Source organism: Mobula hypostoma, chromosome 1 (assembly GCF_963921235.1).
Source record: "Mobula hypostoma chromosome 1, sMobHyp1.1, whole genome shotgun sequence".
In the NCBI taxonomy this organism is placed as follows: domain Eukaryota; kingdom Metazoa; phylum Chordata; class Chondrichthyes; order Myliobatiformes; family Myliobatidae; genus Mobula; species Mobula hypostoma.
Genome location: NC_086097.1, coordinates 145,695,158 through 145,716,240, shown reverse-complemented (window position 1 = coordinate 145,716,240; position 21,083 = coordinate 145,695,158). Strand labels below are relative to the sequence as shown.

The window sequence follows — 21,083 nt, the reverse complement described above, 5'->3', positions numbered from 1 at the left end:
TGCAGAACTCGTTGACTTTATTAACTTTGCCTCCAATTTTCACCCTGCCCTCAAATTTACCTGGTCCATTTCCGACACCTCCCTCCCCTTTCTAGATCTTTCTGTCTCTGTCTCTGGAGACAGCTTATCCACTGATGTCTACTATAAGCCTACTGACTCTCACAGCTATCTGGACTATTCCTCTTCTCACCCTGTCTCTTGCAAAAACGCCATCCCCTTCTCGCAATTCCTCCGTCTCCGCCGCATCTGCTCTCAGGATGAGGCTTTTCATTCTAGGACGAGGGAGATGTCTTCATTTTTTAAAGAAAGGGGCTTCCCTTCCTCCACTATCAACTCTGCTCTTAAACGCATCTCCCCCATTTCACGTACACCTGCTCTCACTCCATCCTCCCACCACCCCACTAGGAATAGGGTTCCCCTGGTCCTCACCTACCACCCCACCAGCCTCCGGGTCCAACATATTATTCTCCGTAACTTCCGCCACCTCCAACGGGATTCCACCACTAAGCACATCTTTCCCTCTCCCCCTCTCTCTGCATTCCGCAGGGATCGCTCCCTACACAACTCCCTTGTCCATTCGTCCCCCCCATCCCTCCCCACTGATCTCCCTCCTGGCACTTATCCGTGTAAGCGGAACAAGTGCTACACATGCCCTTACACTTCCTCCCTTACCACCATTCAGGGCCCCAAACAGTCCTTCCAGGTGAGGCATCACTTCACCTGTGAGTCGACTGGGGTGATATACTGTGTCCGGTGCTCCCGATGTGGCCTTTTATATATTGGTGAGACCTGACGCAGACTGGGAGACCGCTTTGCTGAACATCTACGCTCTGTCCGCCAGAGAAAGCAGGATCTCCCAGTGGCCACACATTTTAATTCCACATCCCATTCCCATTCTGACATGTCTATCCACGGCTTCCTCTACTGTAAAGATGAAGCCACACTCAGGTTGGAGGAACAACACCTTATATTCCGTCTGGGTAGCCTCCAACCTGATGGCATGAACATTGACTTCTCTAACTTCCGCTAAGGCCCCACCTCCCCCTCGTACTCCATCTGTTACTCATTTTTATGCACACATTCTTTCTCTCACTCTCCTTTTTCTCCCTCTGTCCCTCTGAATATACCTTTTGCCCATCTTCTGGGTCACCCCCCCCTCCTTGTCTTTCTTCCCGGACCTCCTGTCCCATGATCCTCTCGTATCCCCTTTTGCCTATCACCTGTCCAGCTCTCGGCTCTATCCCTCCCCCTCCTGTCTTCTCCTACCATTTTGCATCTCCCCCTCCCCCTCCAGCTTTCAAATCCCTTACTCACTCTTCCTTCAGTTAGTCCTGACGAAGGGTCTCGGCCTGAAACGTCGACTGCGCTTCTTCCTATAGATGCTGCCTGGCCTGCTGCGTTCACCAGCAACTTTGATGTATGTTGCTTGAATTTCCAGCATCTGCAGAATTCCTGTTATTATCGTTATGTGCCGTGTTGTATGACGTGGACGGTCATGGCCTTCTATCTTCTCTATCCATGACCATCATGATTCTTTACAATCTTTTTTACAGAAGTGGTTTGCCATTGCCTTCTTCTGTGTAGTGTGTTTACAAGATGGGTGACCTCAGCCATTATCAATACTCCTCAGAGGTTGTCTGCCTGGCGTCAGTGGACTGGTAGTATGCACTAGTTGCTCATATGACCATCCACCACCAGCTCCCATGACTTCATGCGACTGGAACTGGAGGCCTAAGTAGGTGCTACTCCTTGCCCAAGGGTGACCTGCAGGCTAGCAGAGGGAAAGAGCGCTTTACACCTCCTTTGGTAGGGATGTACCTCCTCCCCACCACCCCTGGAGTCTTAATGTTTTATTGATTACCTGGATTAACTAAAATGGGTTTTGAGCTCAGAGTACTGGATCAATATCCTAAACAAATGATATTAGCCTACTAACTCAATAATATAAAAACCATATTAATATCCAATTTATTAATATTATTATCCAGCTTGACAGGAAGCTCAGAGACCCCAGCCTTGTGAAGTGGATCCTGGACTTCCTGTCAGATCACCAGCAGGTGGTAAGAGTGGGGTCCCTCATCTCCACCCCTCTGACTCTCAACACAGGAGCCCCTCAGGGCTATGTACTAAATCCCCTCCTTTACTCCTTGTATACCCATGACTGTGTTGCCACCTACAGCTACAATCTGCTAATTAAGTTTGCTAATAACACTGAATTGTTTTGGCCTAATCTCAAACAATAACGAGGTGGTCTACGGGGAAGAAGTCATCTCTCTGACATAATGGTGTCAAGAAAACAACCTCTCCCTCAATGTCGCAAAAACAAAGGAGCTGGTTGTGGATTACAGGAGGAATGGAGACGGGCTAACCCCTACTGACATCAATGGATCTGGGGTTGAGAAGGTAAGCAGCTTCAAGTTCCTCACAATGCACATCACCGAGGACCTCACGTGGTCTGTACACATCAGCTGTGTGGTGAAAAAGGCACAACAGCACCTCTTTCACCTCAGACGGTTGAGAAAGTTTGGTATGGGCTCCCAAATCCTAAGAACTTTCTACAGGGGCACAATTGAGAGCATCCTTACTGCTGCATCACAACCTGGTATGGCAACTGTACCTCCCTTAATTGCAGGACTCTGCAGAGAGTGGTGCGGACAACCCAACACATCTGTAGTTGTGAACATGATTCAGGTGTGAGAAAAGGACCCGAAGGATCATTGGGGACCCGAGTCACCCCAACCACAAACTGTTCCAGCTGTTATGATCCAGGAAATGCTACCACAGCATAAAAGCCAGGACCAACAGGCTCCGGGACAGCTGCTTCCAACAGGCCATCAGACTGATTAACACACGCTGATTTGTGTGTTTTTCTATGCTCTATTTATTATAAATTGCTATGATTGCATATTGCACATTTAGACAGAGGACGGCACGTGAAGATTTTTACTCCTCATGTATGTGAAGGATGTAAGAAATAAAGTCAATTCAATTCGACGACTTTTCTATCAACTGCCAATTCAATTTTAATATTTAAGTTAATAATTCTCAAAATGGTCACTATAGCGGAAATTATCATTTTTATTTATTGCAAAAAAGGCAGTCATAGAAAGAAGGCAGTGAAAATAATGGCCAAAAAAACCCACAATTAATTGCGCAAGCCGGGGTATCAGTTATGTAAACTACAAGTTCCAGCATGTTCCTTACTAATTTCCGTTGCTGTGCACCTGACTTCCGGTTAATCGCAGTTTACATCCTTTCAACATGGAGGCCGTGCCTCGGATGCCGATGATCTGGCTCGATTTGAAGGAAGCTGGGGAGTTCGCCTTTGCGACGGCTGTCAGACAGGTAAATAATAAGAAAGGAGAATTACAAACAGTATATTCAGTGGCATTCTTCTGAGTAAAAGTATTTCAAGCACTAATAATGCAAGAGATTCGGGTCAAGCTGGGCTGGGTGGGAGGAGGCTGGTGACATTCGGGCCTCGGGATCTTCCTGCTGAATCCCAGTGACTCCTGAATCAGACTCTTATCTCCCGAACTTAGTTTACTCCTCTTCACGGCAAACTCTTGATTTTCTTACGTTATATTCTCGTTTTATCGATCATTTGAGCAATCTTAACAAAGTAATTCACGTAAACACAAGAGATTCTGTAGATGCTGTCAATCTTGAGCAAGGCGCACAGTGGTGGAGCAAGTCAGGTAAAATTTAAAGAAGAATATGAATAGTCAACGTTTCTGGCTGACACCCATTATCATGTCTGGAAAGGAAGGCAGGGTCAGAAGCCAGAATAAGAAAGTAGGGGTGGGAAGGTGTGCAAACTGGTAGGTTATAGGCGAGGCTGGGCGAGGCGCAAGGTGAGTGGGGGAGTGGGAATAAAGTTAGAAGATGGGAGGGAATAGTTGTGATAAAGGGTTGAAGATGTGCTATGATAGGAAAGGGCAGTAAATCATGGAAGGGGAAGGAGGAGGGAGAACGAGAAAGAGGTGATGGGCAGGTGATGAGAAGAGAATGGATGAAAGGGTAACTAGAATGAGGAATACAGAAAGAGAGGTGATGTGGGGGAGATGCCACTGGAAGGTGGAGAAACTTCCCTTCATCCTTCCCTTTCTTTCATTGTCCACTGTCCTCCCCTCTCAGGTTCCTTCTTCAGCCTTTTATCGCTTCCACTTAGCCCCTCCCAGCTTCTGATATTCTCCCACACCCACACCCACCCACCCACCTACCTACCTACTTACCTTTCTCATCACCTGTCAGTTTGCACTCCTTCCCCTCCCTCCTCCTTATTCTGGCTTCTGTCCCATTCCTTTCCGATCCTAATGAAGGGTCTTGACTAAAACATCAATTATTTATTCCCCTCCACAGATGCTGCCTAACTTGCTGAGTTCCTCTGGCATTTTGTGTTTAATACTCAAAATAATTTTGTATTTAAATAATGTTTTGTGTATAATTTCTATTATTCTTTGTAAATTAATAGCATCTAGCTACATTTTGGAAAGTAGGTTTTTCAATATTTCCAATTTTCTTACTTGTTTCAATAAGATTGCCTTGTATTATTTCCCTGTTAACAACATCCATTTTTTTTGGAATTGTGATCAAATTTGATATTGCCTGAATTTGGTTGAGACGTGCATTTTATTTTGAGAAGCCAATCTATGATAATGGTTGGAATTTTAGAAAATAATGGATTTGTAAGAATCTAAAAATATAAATCTTGATGCCCATTGCTTGATCAGAATTGAAGTCTGATATATTGCATTAAAATAAACCTTATTTCCACCCTTTTGGATATAATGGAACTGCTACCTAATGTAAGTTACAACAAGTAAGTAAAGCAAAATTGTGCTTAAAAACTGATAAATGACAATTTAGAGTACAGTGGATTCTGGGGGCAACAAGTTTCACGGAAATAGTTTAAAAGGCATAAAAAAAAGACAAGCTACCATTTAGTAGAGTAACATTATGTATTTAAATTTAAATAAACAAAAAAACAGCAAATTAGAAAACTACCAATACTACCTCAATACTATAAAAGCTGTGTATTAGTTCATAATAGTTATAGATGGAGGAATTCATTGTGTGCTGCTGTGATTGTAAATGAATAAAATCATTGTAGCCACATAGTGCAGACAATGGACTGCCTTTATACGATGCTTTCGATGATTGCATCCTCCAAATCTTCATTTCCAAAGTTCGAAGTAAAATTTATTATCAGAGAACATGCATGTCACCACAAACAGCCCTGAGATTCTTTGTCCTGAGGGCATACTTGGTAAACTTATAGAACAGTAACTGTAAACAAGATCAATGAACAACCAATGCAAATATAAATAGCAATAAGTAATGAATGTGAAATAACAAGATAGAATCCTTAAAGTGAGACCATGGATGTGAGAATACCAGAAATAGAATGAGTGTTGCTGAGGAGTCTGACGGTTGAGGGGTAGTAACTGTTCTTGAAGCTGGTGGTGCGAGTCCTGAGGCACTTGTACCTTCTACCTGATGGCAGCAGCAAGAATAGAGCCTGGCCTGGTTAGTGAGGATCTTTGATAATTGATGCTGCTTTTCTACGGCAATGTTTCATGTAGATGTGCTCAGTGGTTGGGAGGCCTAAACCTGTGATGTTCCGGGCTGAATTCACTACATTTTGCAGGATTTGGTGTTGCCGTACCAGGCCGTAATGCAGGCAGTCAGCACACTTCCCACCACACGTCTACAGAAGTTTGCCAATGCTTTTGATGACATGTGGAATCTCTGCAGACTCCTGAGGAAGTGGAGGTGCTGTCATGCTTGCTTTGCAATTATCTTGAATGTTACAATGGAAGAATGTTTGTTGATACCTTCAAATTCTTTGTAGTTCCTAATTTGTTGAAGTAATGAAATTGTTTCATTTTCAACCCTGGTCGTATCTGACAATTCTAAGCCTGAATACTTGAAACCACAGTGAGCAAAACAGTTCTGAATTATCTTACTGGTTATTTTTCACCAGCTATCAGTGACAAAAACACACACAACTGACACTATTTAAAAATTCTTTGCTCTAACCAGGGTGTAGTGTCTAATGGCCGCACAAGTGTGAGCAACTGATGCCAGTCAGAAACTGGCAATAGTCCCTTGTCCTAATTAAACAGCATATTGTCCTAACTAAATGAATGGAGATCCAGCTGTTTTCTCGATTACTTTTTGTCCTTTAAGAGTTTCCAAGATGAGTGACTGCCCTAATTAATGGCACAATTAATCAGATTCCACATGGATGATGATAAGAAATTGTTTTCTGCATTTCTGAAAGTTTTAATGTAAATTTTATTAAAGAACACATCTGCAAAATTTAAATGTCATATCTTTTCTAGTTTGCTAAATATTGAACTCTAGTCTACATGGAGTGTTTCATTGTCAGTTTAAAGCTTGTACATTAGACTTTGTCTTGGGGCTTTCTTTACCTCTTTCCTGCAAGCTCATTGCCCCAATTTTATGCTACTGTAATGTTTGAGACATAACCTCTGCATCTGTTGGATCATCCTTAGTAATTTCTGTCATTAACCATGATAAAACTGCATTTAACACACGGTATGTCAATGAGGGGTGAAGTATCAGTCAAAGTAGGCTGCTTTGTTCTGGATGCTGGCAGCTATCTTCCTCGTCTGTACTGCCGGTAACTGGAGAGAATTTCGGAGCACTTCAAACCTATGGTTTATGAAAATGATTTGGTGCGCTTAGGTGATGAGTTACCAGTGGTCAGTTCTTGCAGCGCGGGTATTTATGTGACTGGTCCAATTGAAATTGCCATTGTGGGCCCTTAAAATGTTGATGGTGGGACTCTGAGATGGTATTTTATTTGACTGCAAGCTTAGGTGGTGTGCTGTCCTCTTGGAGTAAGCCATTACAGGCACTAGTGGGGCGTGTAACTTTCTTGTCAATGCCAGCCTTTGCTTCAGTGCTGTATATTTCTTGCTATATGAAGATGGAAACTATTTTCTGAGAAATCATGGGGAAACTTCTTTACTCAGAGTGTGGTGAGAGTGTGGAACAAGCTGTCAGCTGAAGTGGTGGATGTGGTTTAAATTTTAACATTTCAGAGCAATTTGGATACGTACATGGATGGGAGGAGTATGGAGGGGTATGGTCCAGGTGCAGGTTAGTGGGACTTGGCAGGATCAGAATCGGGTTTAATGTCATTGGGATTTGTCATCATTTTTTGGGGGGGCAGCAGAACATAATTTAAAAAATATATAAATTACAATAAGGTATATAAAATCAAATTGTGCAAAAAGAGAGCAAAAAAAGTGAGGTAGTGTTAATGGGTTCATTGTCCATTCAGAAATCTGATGGCAGAGAGGAAGAAGCTGTTCCTGAAACATTGTGTGTCTTCAGTATCCTGTACCTCAGGAAAATAAGTTTGACATGAACTAGATGGGCCAGAAGGCCTATTTCTGTATTGTGTTGTAGTGATCTATGACTATGAATGGAATTGAAGGGGACTTTATTGATAAAGCAACAGTAGATCATTGAGACTGAGATCTGACTGAACAGATTTAGCAGCAATGTTCTGGGATTCAGATGATCGACTTCCACAGCACTTTTCCTTTTGCACGTATGATTTGAATCAGTAGAACCTTTTAATGTTCATTGATTTCAGTTTTATCAGGGTTCCCTGAGAACACTCTTGGTCACAGGCAGTCACTCTCTCTATACATCTGTGTTTCAGCTCATTGGTACAGTGACATGCGAAAGTTTGGGCACCCTGGTCAAAATTTCTGTTACTGTGAATAGCTAAGTGAGTAAAAATGACCTGATTTCCAAAAGGCATAAAGGTAAAGATGACACACTTCTTAATATTTTAAGCAAGATTACTTTTTTATTTCCATCTTTTACAGTTTCAAAATAACAAAAGAAGGAAAAGGGCCCGAAGCAAAAGTTTGGGCACCCTGCATGGTCAGTACTTAGTAACACCCCCTTTGGCCAGTATGACAGCTTGTAAATGCTTTTTGTAGCTAGCTAAGAGTCTTTCAGTTCTTGTTTGGGGGGTTTTGCCCATTCTTCCTTGCAAAAGACTTCTAGTTCTGTGAGATTCTTGGACCGTCTTGCATGCACTTTTGAGGTCTATTCACAGATTTTCGATGATGTTTAGGTCGAGGGACTGTGAGGGCCACGGCAAAACCTTCAGCTTGCACCTCTTGAGGTAGTCCATTGTGGATTTTGAGTTGTGTTTAGGATCATTATCCTATTGTAGAAGCCATCCTCTTTTTATCTTCAGCTTTTTTACAGACGGTGTGATGTTTGCTTCCAGAATTTGCTGGTATTTAATTGAATTCATTCTTCCCTCTACCAGTGAAATGTTCCCTGTGCCACTGGCTGCAACACAAGCCCAAAGCATGATCGATCCACCCCCGTGCTTAACAGTTGGAGAGGTGTTCTTTCCATGAAATTCTGCACCCTTTTTTCTTCAAACATACCTTTGCTCATTGCGGCCAAAAAGTTCTATTCTAGCTTCTTCAGCCCACAGGGTTTGTTTCCAAAATGCATCAGGCTTGTTTAGATGTTCCTTTGCAAACTTCTGATGCTGAATCTTGTGGTGAGGACGCAGGAAAGGTTTTCTTCTGATGACTCTTCCATGAAAGTCATATTTGTGCGGGTGTCACTGCACAGTAGAACAGTGCACCACCACTCCAGAGTCTGCTAAATCTTCCTGAAGGTCTTTTGCAGTCAAACGGGGGTTTTGATCTGCCTTTCTAGCAATCCTACGAGCAGTTCTCTCGGAAAGTTTTCTCGACCTTCCAGACCTCAGCTTGACCTTCACCATTCCTGTTAACTGCCATTTCTTAATTACATTACGAACTGAGGAAACGGCTACCTGAAAACGCTTTGCTGTCTTTTTATAGCCTTCTCTTGCTTTGTGGACATCATTTATTTTAATTTTCAGAGTGCGAGGCAGCTGCTTAGAGGAGCCCATGGCTGCTGATTGTTGGGACAAGGTTTGAGGAGTCAGGGTATTTATAAAGCTTTGAAATTTGCATCACCTGGCCTTTCCTAACGATGACTGTGAACAAGCCATAGCCCTAACAAGCTAATTAAGGTCTGAGACCTTGGTAGAAGTTATCTGAGAGCTCAAATCTCTTGGGGTGCCCAAACTTTTGCCTGGTGCTCCTTTCCCTTCACTCTAAAATTGTACAAAACAAAAATAATACAGGTTTCCCCCGTGATCCGAAGGTAGAGCGTTCCTGTGAAATGGTTTGTAAGCCAGAATGTGGTAAAGTGAATCAGCAATTACCATTTATTAATATGGGAAAAATTTTTGAGCGTTCCTAGACCCAAAAAATAACCTGCAAAATCATGCCAAATAACACATAAAACCTAAAATAACAGTAACATATAGTAAAAGCAGGAATGATATGATAAATACACAGCCTATATAAAGTAGAAATACTTTTCTGCACTGTCTAGCTCAGCAAAAATCTCATGGCAGCACTCTCAGCGCAAGCGCTCTGGGCAGAAACACTCTCCAGTAACCTTTAAGCTATGAAGCTGCCAAATCATACCAAATAAGACATGAAAATACACAGCCTATGTAAAGTACGTTTGTAGAAATAATATATGTACAGTAGCCAAACTCACTATTGCCATATTTGTTGTTGATGGTTCGAAGCCTTTGAAGTCATTCACTGCTTCGGGACACCGTTTCTTCCAAACGCCATTTCTCATCGAGACTGTTAGCCTATCGAGAGCATCTCCAATGTTGGCGATTGCCAATTTTATATTGCATTTTTTCCAGACCTCTTGTAAAGACACTTCGGAGTTGCCCTCTCTGTCAATGGTACTTACAATAAAACACATCACATTTTACCTATAGTAAGCCTTAATTGTGGCTATTAGGCCTTGGTCGCATGGCTGCAGCATTGATGTCGTATTTGGCGGTGAGAACGCAACACGAATGTTAACTGCCATACTCGGTAATGCCAGGTGGACAATTATTGACAATCACAAGACACCTATTATCGAGGTTATTGTCTCTACAGTATTTTTCAACAAAAGGGCTAACGTATCCACTCATGTACTCAGAAAAAAGCACTTGGGTATTCCAACCACTTGGATGTGAACGGAACACAACGGGAAGTGTTTTCTTATCGATGCCTTTAGGTGCCCTCGAAGTTTCTGAACGGTACGCTAGTAGAGGCTTAAGGACTGCATCACCAGTGACGTTAATATTAGGCATGAGGGTAAACCTGTCCTTTGATGCCTTGTGTCCCTTAGCCTGCTTTTCTTCTATCGAAGTAAATGTCTTGCTGGGCAATTTTTTCCAATAAATTGCAGTTTCATCACAGTTAAACACTTGCTTATCGGAATAACCACTTTCTGTAATTATTTTCTTCAGTTCTGCTGGGAACTTTTTGGCAGCTTCAGTATCAGCCGAAGCGCACTCTCTGGTAAGCATTAAACTATGAAGCTGCCCTCGCCTCAGAAACCGATCAAACCACCCATGACCACTTTTAAATTCCACTTTCGCAACACTTTCGACACACCATAATATGGTGGAATTCTTTATTAAGATGGAGAGTAACATAGTTAATTCAGAAACAAAGGTTCCGAACTTAAAGAAGGGTAACTTTGAAGGTATGAGACGTGAATTAGCTAAGATAGACTGGCAAATGACACTTAAAGGGTTGACAGTGGATATGCAATGGCAAGCATTTAAAGATCGCATGGATGAACTACAACAATTGTTCATCCCAGTTTGGCAAAAGAATAAATCAAGGAAGGTAGTGCACCCGTGGCTGACAAGGGAGAGTGTCAATTGCAAAGAAGAAGCATACAAATTAGCCAGAGAAAGTGGCTCACCTGAGGACTGGGAGAAATTCAGAGTCCAGCAGAGGAGGACAAAGGGCTTAATTAGGAAAGGGAAAAAAGATTATGAGAGAAAACTGGCAGGGAACATAAAAACTGACTGTAAAAGCTTTTATAGATGTGTGAAAAGAAAAAGATTGGTTAAGACAAATGTAGGTCCCCTACAGACAGAAACAGGTGAATTGATTATGGGGAGCAAGGACATGGCAGACCAATTGAATAAATACTTTGGTTCTGTCTTCACTAAGGAGGACATAAATAATCTTCTGGAAATAGTAGGGGACAGAGGGTCCAGTGAGATGGAGGAACTGAGGGAAATGCATGTTAGTAGGGAAGTGGTGTTAGGCAAATTGAAGGGATTAAAGGCGGATAAATCCCCAGGGCCAGATGGTCTGCATCCAGAGTGCTTAAGGAAGTAGCCCAAGAAATAGTGGATGCATTAGTGATAATTTTTCAAAACTCTTTAGATTCTGGACTAGTTCCTGAGGATTGGAGGGTGGCTAAGGTAACCCCCACTTTTTAAAAAAGGAAGGAGAGAGAAACCGGGGAATTATAGACTGGTTAGCCTGACATCGGTGGTGGGGAAAATGCTAGAGTCAGTTATCAAAGATGTGATAACAGCACATTTGGAAAGTGGTGAAATCATTGGACAAAGCATGGATTTGTGAAAGGAAAATCATGTCTTACGAATCTCATAGAATTTTTTGAGGATGTAACTAGTAGAGTGGATAGGGGAGAACCAGTGGATGTGGTATATTTGGATTTTCAAAAGGCTTTTGACAAGGTCCCACACAGGGGATTAGTGTGCAAACTTAAAGCACACGGTATTGGGGGTAAGGTATTGATGTGGATAGAGAATTGGTTGGCAGATAGGAAGCAAAGAGTGGGAATAAACGGGACCTTTTCAGAATGGCAGGCGGTGACTAGTGGGGTACCGCAAGGCTCAGTGCTGGGACCCCAGTTGTTTACAAGATATATTAATGACCTGGATGAGGGAATTAAATGCAGCATCTCCAAATTTGCAGATGACATGAAGCTGGGCAGCAGTGTTAGCTGTGAGGAGGATGCTAAGAGGATGCAGGGTGACTTGGATAGGTTAGGTGAGTGGGCAAATTCATGGCAGATGCAATTTAATGTGGATAAATGTGAGGTTATCCACTTTGGTGGCAAAAACAGGAAAACGGATTATTATCTGAATGGTGGCTGATTAGGAAAAGAGAAGGTGCAAGGAGACCTGGGTGTCATTATACACCAGTCATTGAAAGTGGGCATGCAGGTACAGCAGGCGGTGAAAAAGGCGAATGGTATGCTGGCATTCATAGCAAGAGGATTCGAGTACAGGAGCAGGGAGGTACTACTGCATTTGTACAAGGCCTTGGTGAGACCACACCTGGAGTATTGTGTACAGTTTTGGTCCCCTAATCTGAGGAAAGACATCCTTGCCATAGAGGGAGTACAAAGAAGGTTCACCAGATTGATTCCTGGGATGGCAGGACTTTCATATGATGAAAGACTGGATCGACTAGGCTTGTACTCGTTGGAATTTAGAAGATTGAGGGGGGATCTTATTGAAACATGTAAAATCCTAAAGGGATTGGACAGGCTAGATGCAGGAAGATTGTTCCTGATGTTGGGGAAGTCCAGAACGAGGGGTCACAGTTTGAGGATAAAGGGGAAGCCTTTTAGGACTGAGATGAGGAAAAACTTCTTCACACAGAGAGTGGTGAATCTGTGGAATTCTCTGCCACAGGAAACAGTTGAGGCCAGTTCATTGGCTATATTTAAGAGGGAGTTAGATATGGCCCTTGTGGCTAAAGGGATCGGGGGTATGGGGGGAAGGCTGGTACAGGGTTCTGAGTTGGATGATCAGCCATGATCATACTAAATGGTGGTGCAGGCTCGAAGGGACGAATGGCCTACTCCTGCACCTATTTTCTATGTTTGTATCATCCAGTGCTTTCTGTTTCAGCTTATTAAAAAGACTGACTGATTTCTCCTTAAGTATAAGAAAACTTAATGGAACACCACGCTTTGTACACCCATCAATCCACTCAAGCAATAGACTTTCCATTTTATCCACTATTGGATGCCAACTAAGAGAGACCACTTTGCTACGATCAGAACCAACAGCAACATTGGCAGCTTTCAAAATTCTTTCTGTCTGTATATAAATTGTGCGAATGGTGGATGCAGGCAAGATCAACGCGCAGACAATGTCCTTACTTCGTTCACCACGATCGAAACGCTTAATTATGTCCAGTTTTACGCTAAGTGTAACACCCTTACGAGCTCTTTTAGGCTTTTCCGGTACCTTAGAACTCATCTTGCTAACGGATGCACAAAATAAATTGAGATAAAACATGTATTTAAGCAATGGTGGCTAGAATGCAGTTCTGGGGAGGAGCTTGACTGTTCGGGTGCACGCTGCCTTTTTTTGTAACAGTGAAAACACCTGTTAGCGAAAACAAGTAACTAACGTAGGTCTTTCGTAACAGCGCGGTGTCGTAAAGCAAACGTTCAGAAAATGGGGGTCACCAGTACAATAATCTTGCTTAAGATGTTGAAAGGAATTTTTCATCTTTAACTTTATGACTTTTGGAGATCAGTTCATCTTCTACTCACTCAACTATTCACAGTAACAGAAATTTTGACCAGGGGTGCCCAAACTTTTGCATGCCAATTGTGACGAGAATACACATAGATTAAGATGTTAGCTGTCCTGTGCTGGCACCAGTGGGATCAGCAGTTGGTCTGCCACCTGTCTTCAGGAGAGAGAGAGAGAGAGAGATAAGGAAAACAATGGAGCAGCATTTGGAGATGTTAATGAAGGGACGGGAGAGTCTAACGGAAGGAGAGCTGTCAAGATCGGCTCACCCTTTGAACCCTGAACTGTTTGAAGTGATGGACAGGCGATACCCCAGCAGGGGGATAAAAAGGGACAGGTTCGCTAAGGCAGGACACACATGACACCCCGAGGTAACGAGACCCTGGAAGTGGTGCGTCTCTCACAAGTCGGTGGGAAATTTTGGACGGCTGGTCGTGGGACAAGCCATAGACGCACAGGGTGGAAAGGCACGATTGGCGGGAACCTGGTGGTGTCCAACATTGCCTGGGTGCCAGGTTCACCGCAGAGAAACGATCGTATCTGGCAACGGAGGGGGTCACGGTCGGTGACCTCAGATGACATCACAAAGGACTCGCCCAAAAGCTGACTGCGAAGGTCTGTGTGGAAGCCGTTTGAATATTCATTCGTTTTGCTCTCTCTCTCCTTCCCCCCACTGTCCATCTCCCACGGCAGCGATTACTGTGAACTGAACTGAACTAAATTGAACTGAACTTTGCGTCACTTTGAAACTGGTCATTTACCCCTTGACAACGATAGAGCTTGATTGATCCTGTTACCTTAATTCTGTGTACATGTGTGTTTATCATTGCTGAACTGTTGCATTTATTATCCTTTTGATTAGAATACTGTGTTGCTTGTTTCTTTAATAAAACTTTCTTAGTTCTAGTAATCCAGACTCCAACTGAGTGATCCATTTCTGCTGGTTTGGCAACCCAGTTACGGGGTACGTAACACAATGTACATACTGGGAACAAGATTGCTCTATGGTCTGTAATTGAGTGCTTCTGCCAAAACTCAAGCTGAGTGTTGGCAAATCGCTGGCAAGTAAGTGCTTTATTTTTAATGCTCATAATTTGGAGTTCTCTAGGTAACATCTTCCATTACTTTTTGTGATGACTGAGAATAGCCTGGTTGTTAATTAATCAGAATGAATTTCAGTTTTATTAGTGATATTTATATATTGAAGATTTTTCATATTCTTAGGAAAATTGGAGTAGCTTGGCGAGACTTCCGGTAGCGCTCATGGAGTGAAGTCGCGTTCTTGACTCGCTCCATTACCTCTGAGTTTTTTTTTCTCTATGGTCAGCTATACTTTAATTAACCATTAAGGCATCAATTTTTACAATACTTTGAATTAAACTGAATTCTCTGACAATTGGATGATACTTAGATCTGCTATGTCTAAGAACGGGAAAAACGGCAAGGATGGTAAACCTCCGGTTAAACCGAAAGCTACGGATCTCCCTCCGACTGAATCACCGGTGACTTTGAAAGCGATATCGGAGTTAATTCAGAGGGAAATTTCAACCTCTGTTAGGGAGATGATTCGTACGGAAATTGCAGGCTTTGTTAAAGACCTGATTCATACGGAAATCTCAACTAATTTCCAGAAAATTGCCGATTTAATTGATAAGATGCAAACATGTATTGCGGAACATCAGTCGGCTATATCTGATCTTCAAAAATTCGCGCAACAAAGTGAGCTTAAGATGGGGAAAATCGAAGAAACAATTAATGTAATGAAGAAGAAACTTGACTTTTTGACTTTTAAAAACTCTGACTTGGAATCTAGAATGCAACGGCAGAATTTACGAATGATTGGCGTGAGGGAAGCCGTTGAAGCTAACAACCCTATGAAATATTTCTCTCAACTTTTAAAAGATGCATTCCCTACTGTATTTCCTGACCAACCACCGCTACTGGATCGTGTTCACAGAATCCCATCATACTCGTCTAGGTCAGATAGACCTAGGCATGTTATCTTACGTTTTCATTACTTTCAAGACAAGGAGAGACTGTTTCGATTCGCTCGATCTAAAGGTTTCATTGATTTTTCGGATCTTAAGTTCCGATTCGTGGAAGATTTCAGTAAACCAATCTGGGACCAACGGGTCCGTTACAGATCCGTGATGTCGGAATTCTATAAGATGGATTTAAGACCAGCGCTGCTGTACCCTGCACGTCTAAGGATTCGCATGTTAGATGGAGCCCTTCGTTTTTTTGATTCTCCATCGGATGCCCAGAGTTATCTGGATCAACTTTCATCTTCAACATCTTAATTGCCTTTTTTTAAATTTTCTCCGTTGATCGGAGGCTGTGAATTGGTTGGTTTTAACTTTTCTGTGCCCTATTTGGGCAGAAAAGTTTACTTTTGATTTCTTAATATGGCTGCTAAACTTTCTTTTTAACTGCGTCATTTCTTTCTTTTCCCAGGGGATTCTGGGTGGTTACTTCCCTTTTGTCATCTTACGTATTTCCTGTGCGGCCTTAAATTTTGTAGTTTTTTTAAAATTTTATTCTGTTTTGCTTTTTATAATCACTTTATGTTAATAATCCTATTTTTTTTTGTTGCTGTGTCTATTCATGAGTTTGAGGTTTATTGTGGTTTTTTTTAATATATATTTTCCGGCTTTTGTTCTGTTCTGTGTGTATTCTAATTGAGCTAACTTTTTTTTACTTATTTTTTTACTGTTTTACAATTAGCTGATCCTTTTCATATTTATACCTTTTTTTTAGGGAGCGTATACCGGAAGTCATGGGGGTAGTTTTAGCGCTTGCTTCTTTCTGGCGGGTCTGCTTTAGATTTTGCCTTGGGGTCTTGGGGTGGGGGGTGGTGGGAGGGGCTTCACGTTTTAGTTTGTTTTTCTTTGGGCTATATACATTATTGAAGTACTGGTTGCGTCCTTTTCCCCGGTATCTTTTGTATGTTCTGTTTCCTCTCCGGGTTTGTGGGTCGCGCCTATTGTCAATCCTCCTTGTTGTGGGTTGACTTTAGGATTTATGGAGTCTATTATTAATTTTGTCTCCTGGAATACTAATGGTCTTAATCATCCTATTAAAAGAAAAAAAGTTTTTAAAGTGTTCCGGAGACTTAAAGTACAAATTTTATTTTTACAAGAGACCCATGTACGGAGGGGGGACAGACTACGTTTTTTCAAATTCTGGAAGGGACAACAATTTCATTCGAACTCCAATGCTAAGATTCGAGGCGTCTCTATTTTTATAGATTCCTCAGTTACTTTTATACAACAGGATATTATCTCTGATCCGAATGGTAGATTTTTATTGGTTAGTGGTTTACTATTTAATAAAAAAGTAGTTTTGGTTAATGTTTATGCTCCTAATATGGATTGTCCGGAATTTTATAAATCATTGTTTGATCAGTTTCCGAATTTGAACGAGTTTTCATTGATTTGGGGCGGAGATCTTAATACCTGTTTATCTCCAGCTTTGGACCGTTCGGCTCCTTTACGGACTTTACCTAATAAATCTGCAAATTTGATTAATTTTTTCCTTTCTGATTCTGGGTCGACAGACATTTGGCGTTTTCTGCATCCTCAGGAAAAAGATTTTTCCTTTTTTTCACATGTTCATCATTCCTATTCAAGAATTGATTATTTTTTTATTGATTCTCGTCTCATTCCTTCAGTGATTAAATGTGATTATGATTCTATAACCATTTCGGATCATACTCCACTTAAGCTTTCTATTAAAATTATGGCCAATATACCAAACAATAGACAATGGCGTTTTAATTCGCTGTTGCTTCAGGACTCGGACTTTGTTAATTTTATGAATGAACAGATTGAGCTTTTTTTTTACAATTAACCATACAGAAGATATTTCGGTTAACACTCTTTGGGACACTTTTAAAGCCTATATTCGGGGTCAGATTATTTCGTATTCCGTTGCTTTGAGGAAGAAACAGAAGCAGGAGGAGATGGCAATTGTGGACAAGATTAAAGAAATTGATAAGAAATATGTTATGGCTCCTTCTGAGGAGCTATACAAACAAAGAACTGAACTTCAAATGGAACACAGTTTACTACTCTCGTCCTCGATTGTAAACCAATTAAAGAAAACAAGAAGTGATTTTTATGTTCACAGTGATAAAATTGGCAAGCTGCTGGCTAATCAATTGAAATCTAATTATGTTAAATCTCAAATCAATCAGATTTATAACCAAAATGATCGATTGATATTGGATCATGTGGGGATTAATCAAACCTTTTGTGATTTTTATTCTTCTTTATATCAATCAGAGTCTCCTCGAGATTCTAAATATATGAATGATTTTTTAGATAAGTTAGACTTCCCTCAGATTTCACAGGATATGTCTTCTTTATTAGATACTTCCATTACAATGGATGAGATTAAGAATGTTATTTTTTCTATGAATCTGGGGAAAGCTCCTGGCCCTGATGGGTTTACCGTTGAATTTTATAAATGTTTTGCTTCTTTATTGATTCCTTGGCTCTATAAAGTTTTTGAGGCTTCTTTGAAACTTGGTAAACTTCCGGAATCTTTTAATAGAGCATCAATTTCTTTAATACTAAAGAAGGATAAAGACCCTGCTCAATGTGCATCTTATAGACCAATATCTTTATTAAATGTTGATTCTAAAGTTTTTTCTAAGTTATTAGCAAATAGACTAGAAAAAGTACTTCCTTCTATTATTTCGGAAGACCAAACGGGTTTTATTAAAGGTCGTTACTCTTTTTATAATATTCGTACATTGTTAAATATCGTTTATACTCCCTCACAAAATGTTCCTGAGTGTGTTATTTCTTTAGATGCCGAGAAAGCTTTTGATAGAGTAGAATGGCCTTATTTATTTAAGGTGCTTGAAATGTTTAATTTTAGCTTGAAATTTATATCCTGGATTAAACTGTTATATCACTCCCCTGTAGCCTCGGTTCGTACTAACTCTTTAAATTCACCTTTTTTTCCTCTCTTTCGTGGTACTCGACAAGGCTGTCCTCTTAGTCCCCTATTATTTGATATTGCATTAGAACCTCTTGCAATTGCTATTCGAGAATCTTCAAATATTACTGGGATAACTCGGGGATTAAAGTCCCATAAATTATCACTCTATGCTGATGATTTACTTTTATATATTTCTAATCCTGAGAGATCTATTCCTGCTGTTTTAGAGTTATTAGCGCAATTTGGTCTTTTCTCAGGTTATGAATTAAATCTTAGTAAGAGTGAACTTTTTCCGATTAATAAACATCTTCCCTTATATTATAAATTTCCATTTAAATTGATTAATAATTACCTTTCATATCTTGGGATTAAAATTACTTGTAAACATAAAGATTTATTTAAGACTAACTTTTTACCATTAATAGACCATATTACTCAACTTTCATCTAAATGGTTTCCCTTATATTTAACTTTGATTGGTCGTATTAATGCAGTTAAGATGTTTTTTTTGCCAAAATTTTTATATGTGTTTCAGGCATTACCAATTTTCGTTCCTAAATCTTTTTTTGATAAAGTCGACTCTAAAATTTCTTCATTTATTTGGCAGAATAAGAATCCGAGACTGGGTAAAATACATTTACAGAAAGCTAAGAGAGATGGAGGTTTAGCATTACCTAACTTTAGATTTTATTATTGGGCTATTAATATTCGACATATGAAATTTTGGTTACTTGACCGGGACATACTATCTATTCCTAAATGGGTAGCATTGGAATTACAATCTGTTCAGGGTTATACACTTGGTTCTATTTTAGGTTCATCTCTTCCTTTTGATTCGAAACGCCTTAAGCAGGTCTCTAACCCGATCGTTAAATATGCTTTGCGTATTTGGTTTCAATTCAGAAAATTTTTTGATCTTAATCAATTCGGGTTAGCGATTCCTATTTTAGGTAACATATTTTTTCCTCCCTCTTTTACGGATCGCGCTTTTCAAACTTGGAAGACTAAGGGTATTTTACGGTTTTTGGATTTATTTTTAGATGGTTCCCTTATGTCTTTTGAACAATTATCTAATAAATATAACTTATCAAGAATACATTTTTTTAGATATTTACAAGTTAGAAATTTCCTAAGTACTATACTTTCTTCCTTTCCAATGCTTCCTCCTATATATATTTTAGATTCGATAATTAACCTTAATCCATGTCAGAAAGGTGCATCGGCTATGATTTATAATATTATGAAACTTAGGAAAGCTCCATTTGATAAGATTAGGGTAGATTGGGAACAGGAATTGGGGCTTACCATTTCTGTGGATGATTGGGGGCAGATTTTACAATTAGTTAATACTTCCTCTATTTGTGCTAAACATTCCCTAATTCAATTTAAAGTGGTTCATAGAGCACGTATGTCCAAAGATAAGTTAGCGCGTTTTTACTCGCATATTAATCCTTTCTGTGATAGATGTTTGGGGCAGATAGCCTCTTTAACTCATATGTTTTGGTCTTGCCCTACTTTGGAAACTTTTTGGAGAGATATTTTCAATATTATTTCTAAGGTATTAAATATAGATATCTCTCCTCACCCTATTACTGCTATCTTTGGACTACCTAAAATTTCTAGTAATCTTTCCCCTTCAGCCCGTAGAATGATTGCATTTCTTACTTTAATGGCGAAAAGATGTATTTTACAACATTGGAAAGAGCTTAATGCTCCAACTACCTTTTTTTGGTTTTCTCAGACGATTTTATGTTTGAATCTGGAGAAAATTAGAAGTAACCTTTATGATTCTTCATTTAAATTTGAACAGATTTGGGGACCTTTTATTCGATATTTTCATTTAATGTAATATTTACCCTTATTGTTTTTTTTTCACTGTTTTAATGGAGGTCGGGATTGAGGACGTGATTTTAAGTTTAACTCTGTTTGGTTTCAAGTTAGCCCATTGCTTTGCTTTGCTTTTAGTTAGTTGCACGGTGGGTTTTTTTTTGGGGTTTTTTTTTTCTTTTTTTCCATTGATATATATAAAATCTAGTATACTATTATGTTATCTTGGTTTCTTATGCTTAAATTACATTGTTTGTAGTATTTTCTTTTTGGTATTGTTATCTTTTGGAATTTTATTATACTTTAACATTGTATTAATGTTTATATGGCTTACCTTTTTTGTATACTTACTCAATAAAAAGATTTAAAAAGAAAAAGAAAAGGAGTAGCTTGGCTAGAGAACTTGTTAGCTCCAGAGTGAATGTCATCAGAATTATAGGCAGGATATTTGTTGGTACAGATCGACCTTCTATAATCAGATTACCTGTAATCCAGTTCCTTCGTTAATCCGCACTGATTTCAAATTTTCCGCGCAACTGTAATTTCAAATCTTCCGGGCCACTGTACGAATCTGCTGTGCATTGTTTTGGTTGTGCTAGATCTGTTCATGTGTTGGCACGCTCTTGTAAGCACAGACAGACGATTCCTGCTTGTTTTCTTGCATTTATTAATATTTGCGTGCGGCACGGCCGCCCGGCACCCGCCTATCTCACCCGCCAGTGGTGGGGGATCTGGCGCGCGCTGGGTCGGTCTGTCTTCTCGCCCGCCTGCCGGCAGTCGCGCACTACCCTCCAGCATTGCCCGGCCGGCACTCCGTTCTCTTCTGCCTACGACCTCAGATCAGACGTGGTGACCTGCTGAATTTAAG

General features: G+C 40.5%; 1 protein-coding gene across 3 annotated transcripts in view; it reads left to right on the top strand.

Moving 5' to 3' along the window:
* The first annotated feature begins 3,255 nt into the window (after nt 1-3,255).
* The window catches only part of ptpn23a (protein tyrosine phosphatase, non-receptor type 23, a), a 98,115-nt gene continuing 80,287 nt past the window's right edge, over nt 3,256-21,083 (top strand). For all 3 annotated transcript variants that reach the window (XM_063057460.1, XM_063057451.1, XM_063057445.1), the window contains exon 1: nt 3,256-3,345. In XM_063057460.1, the coding sequence (XP_062913530.1) occupies nt 3,262-3,345 (84 nt within the window). In that variant the 5' untranslated portion in view covers nt 3,256-3,261. The remainder of the gene's footprint in view (nt 3,346-21,083) is intronic.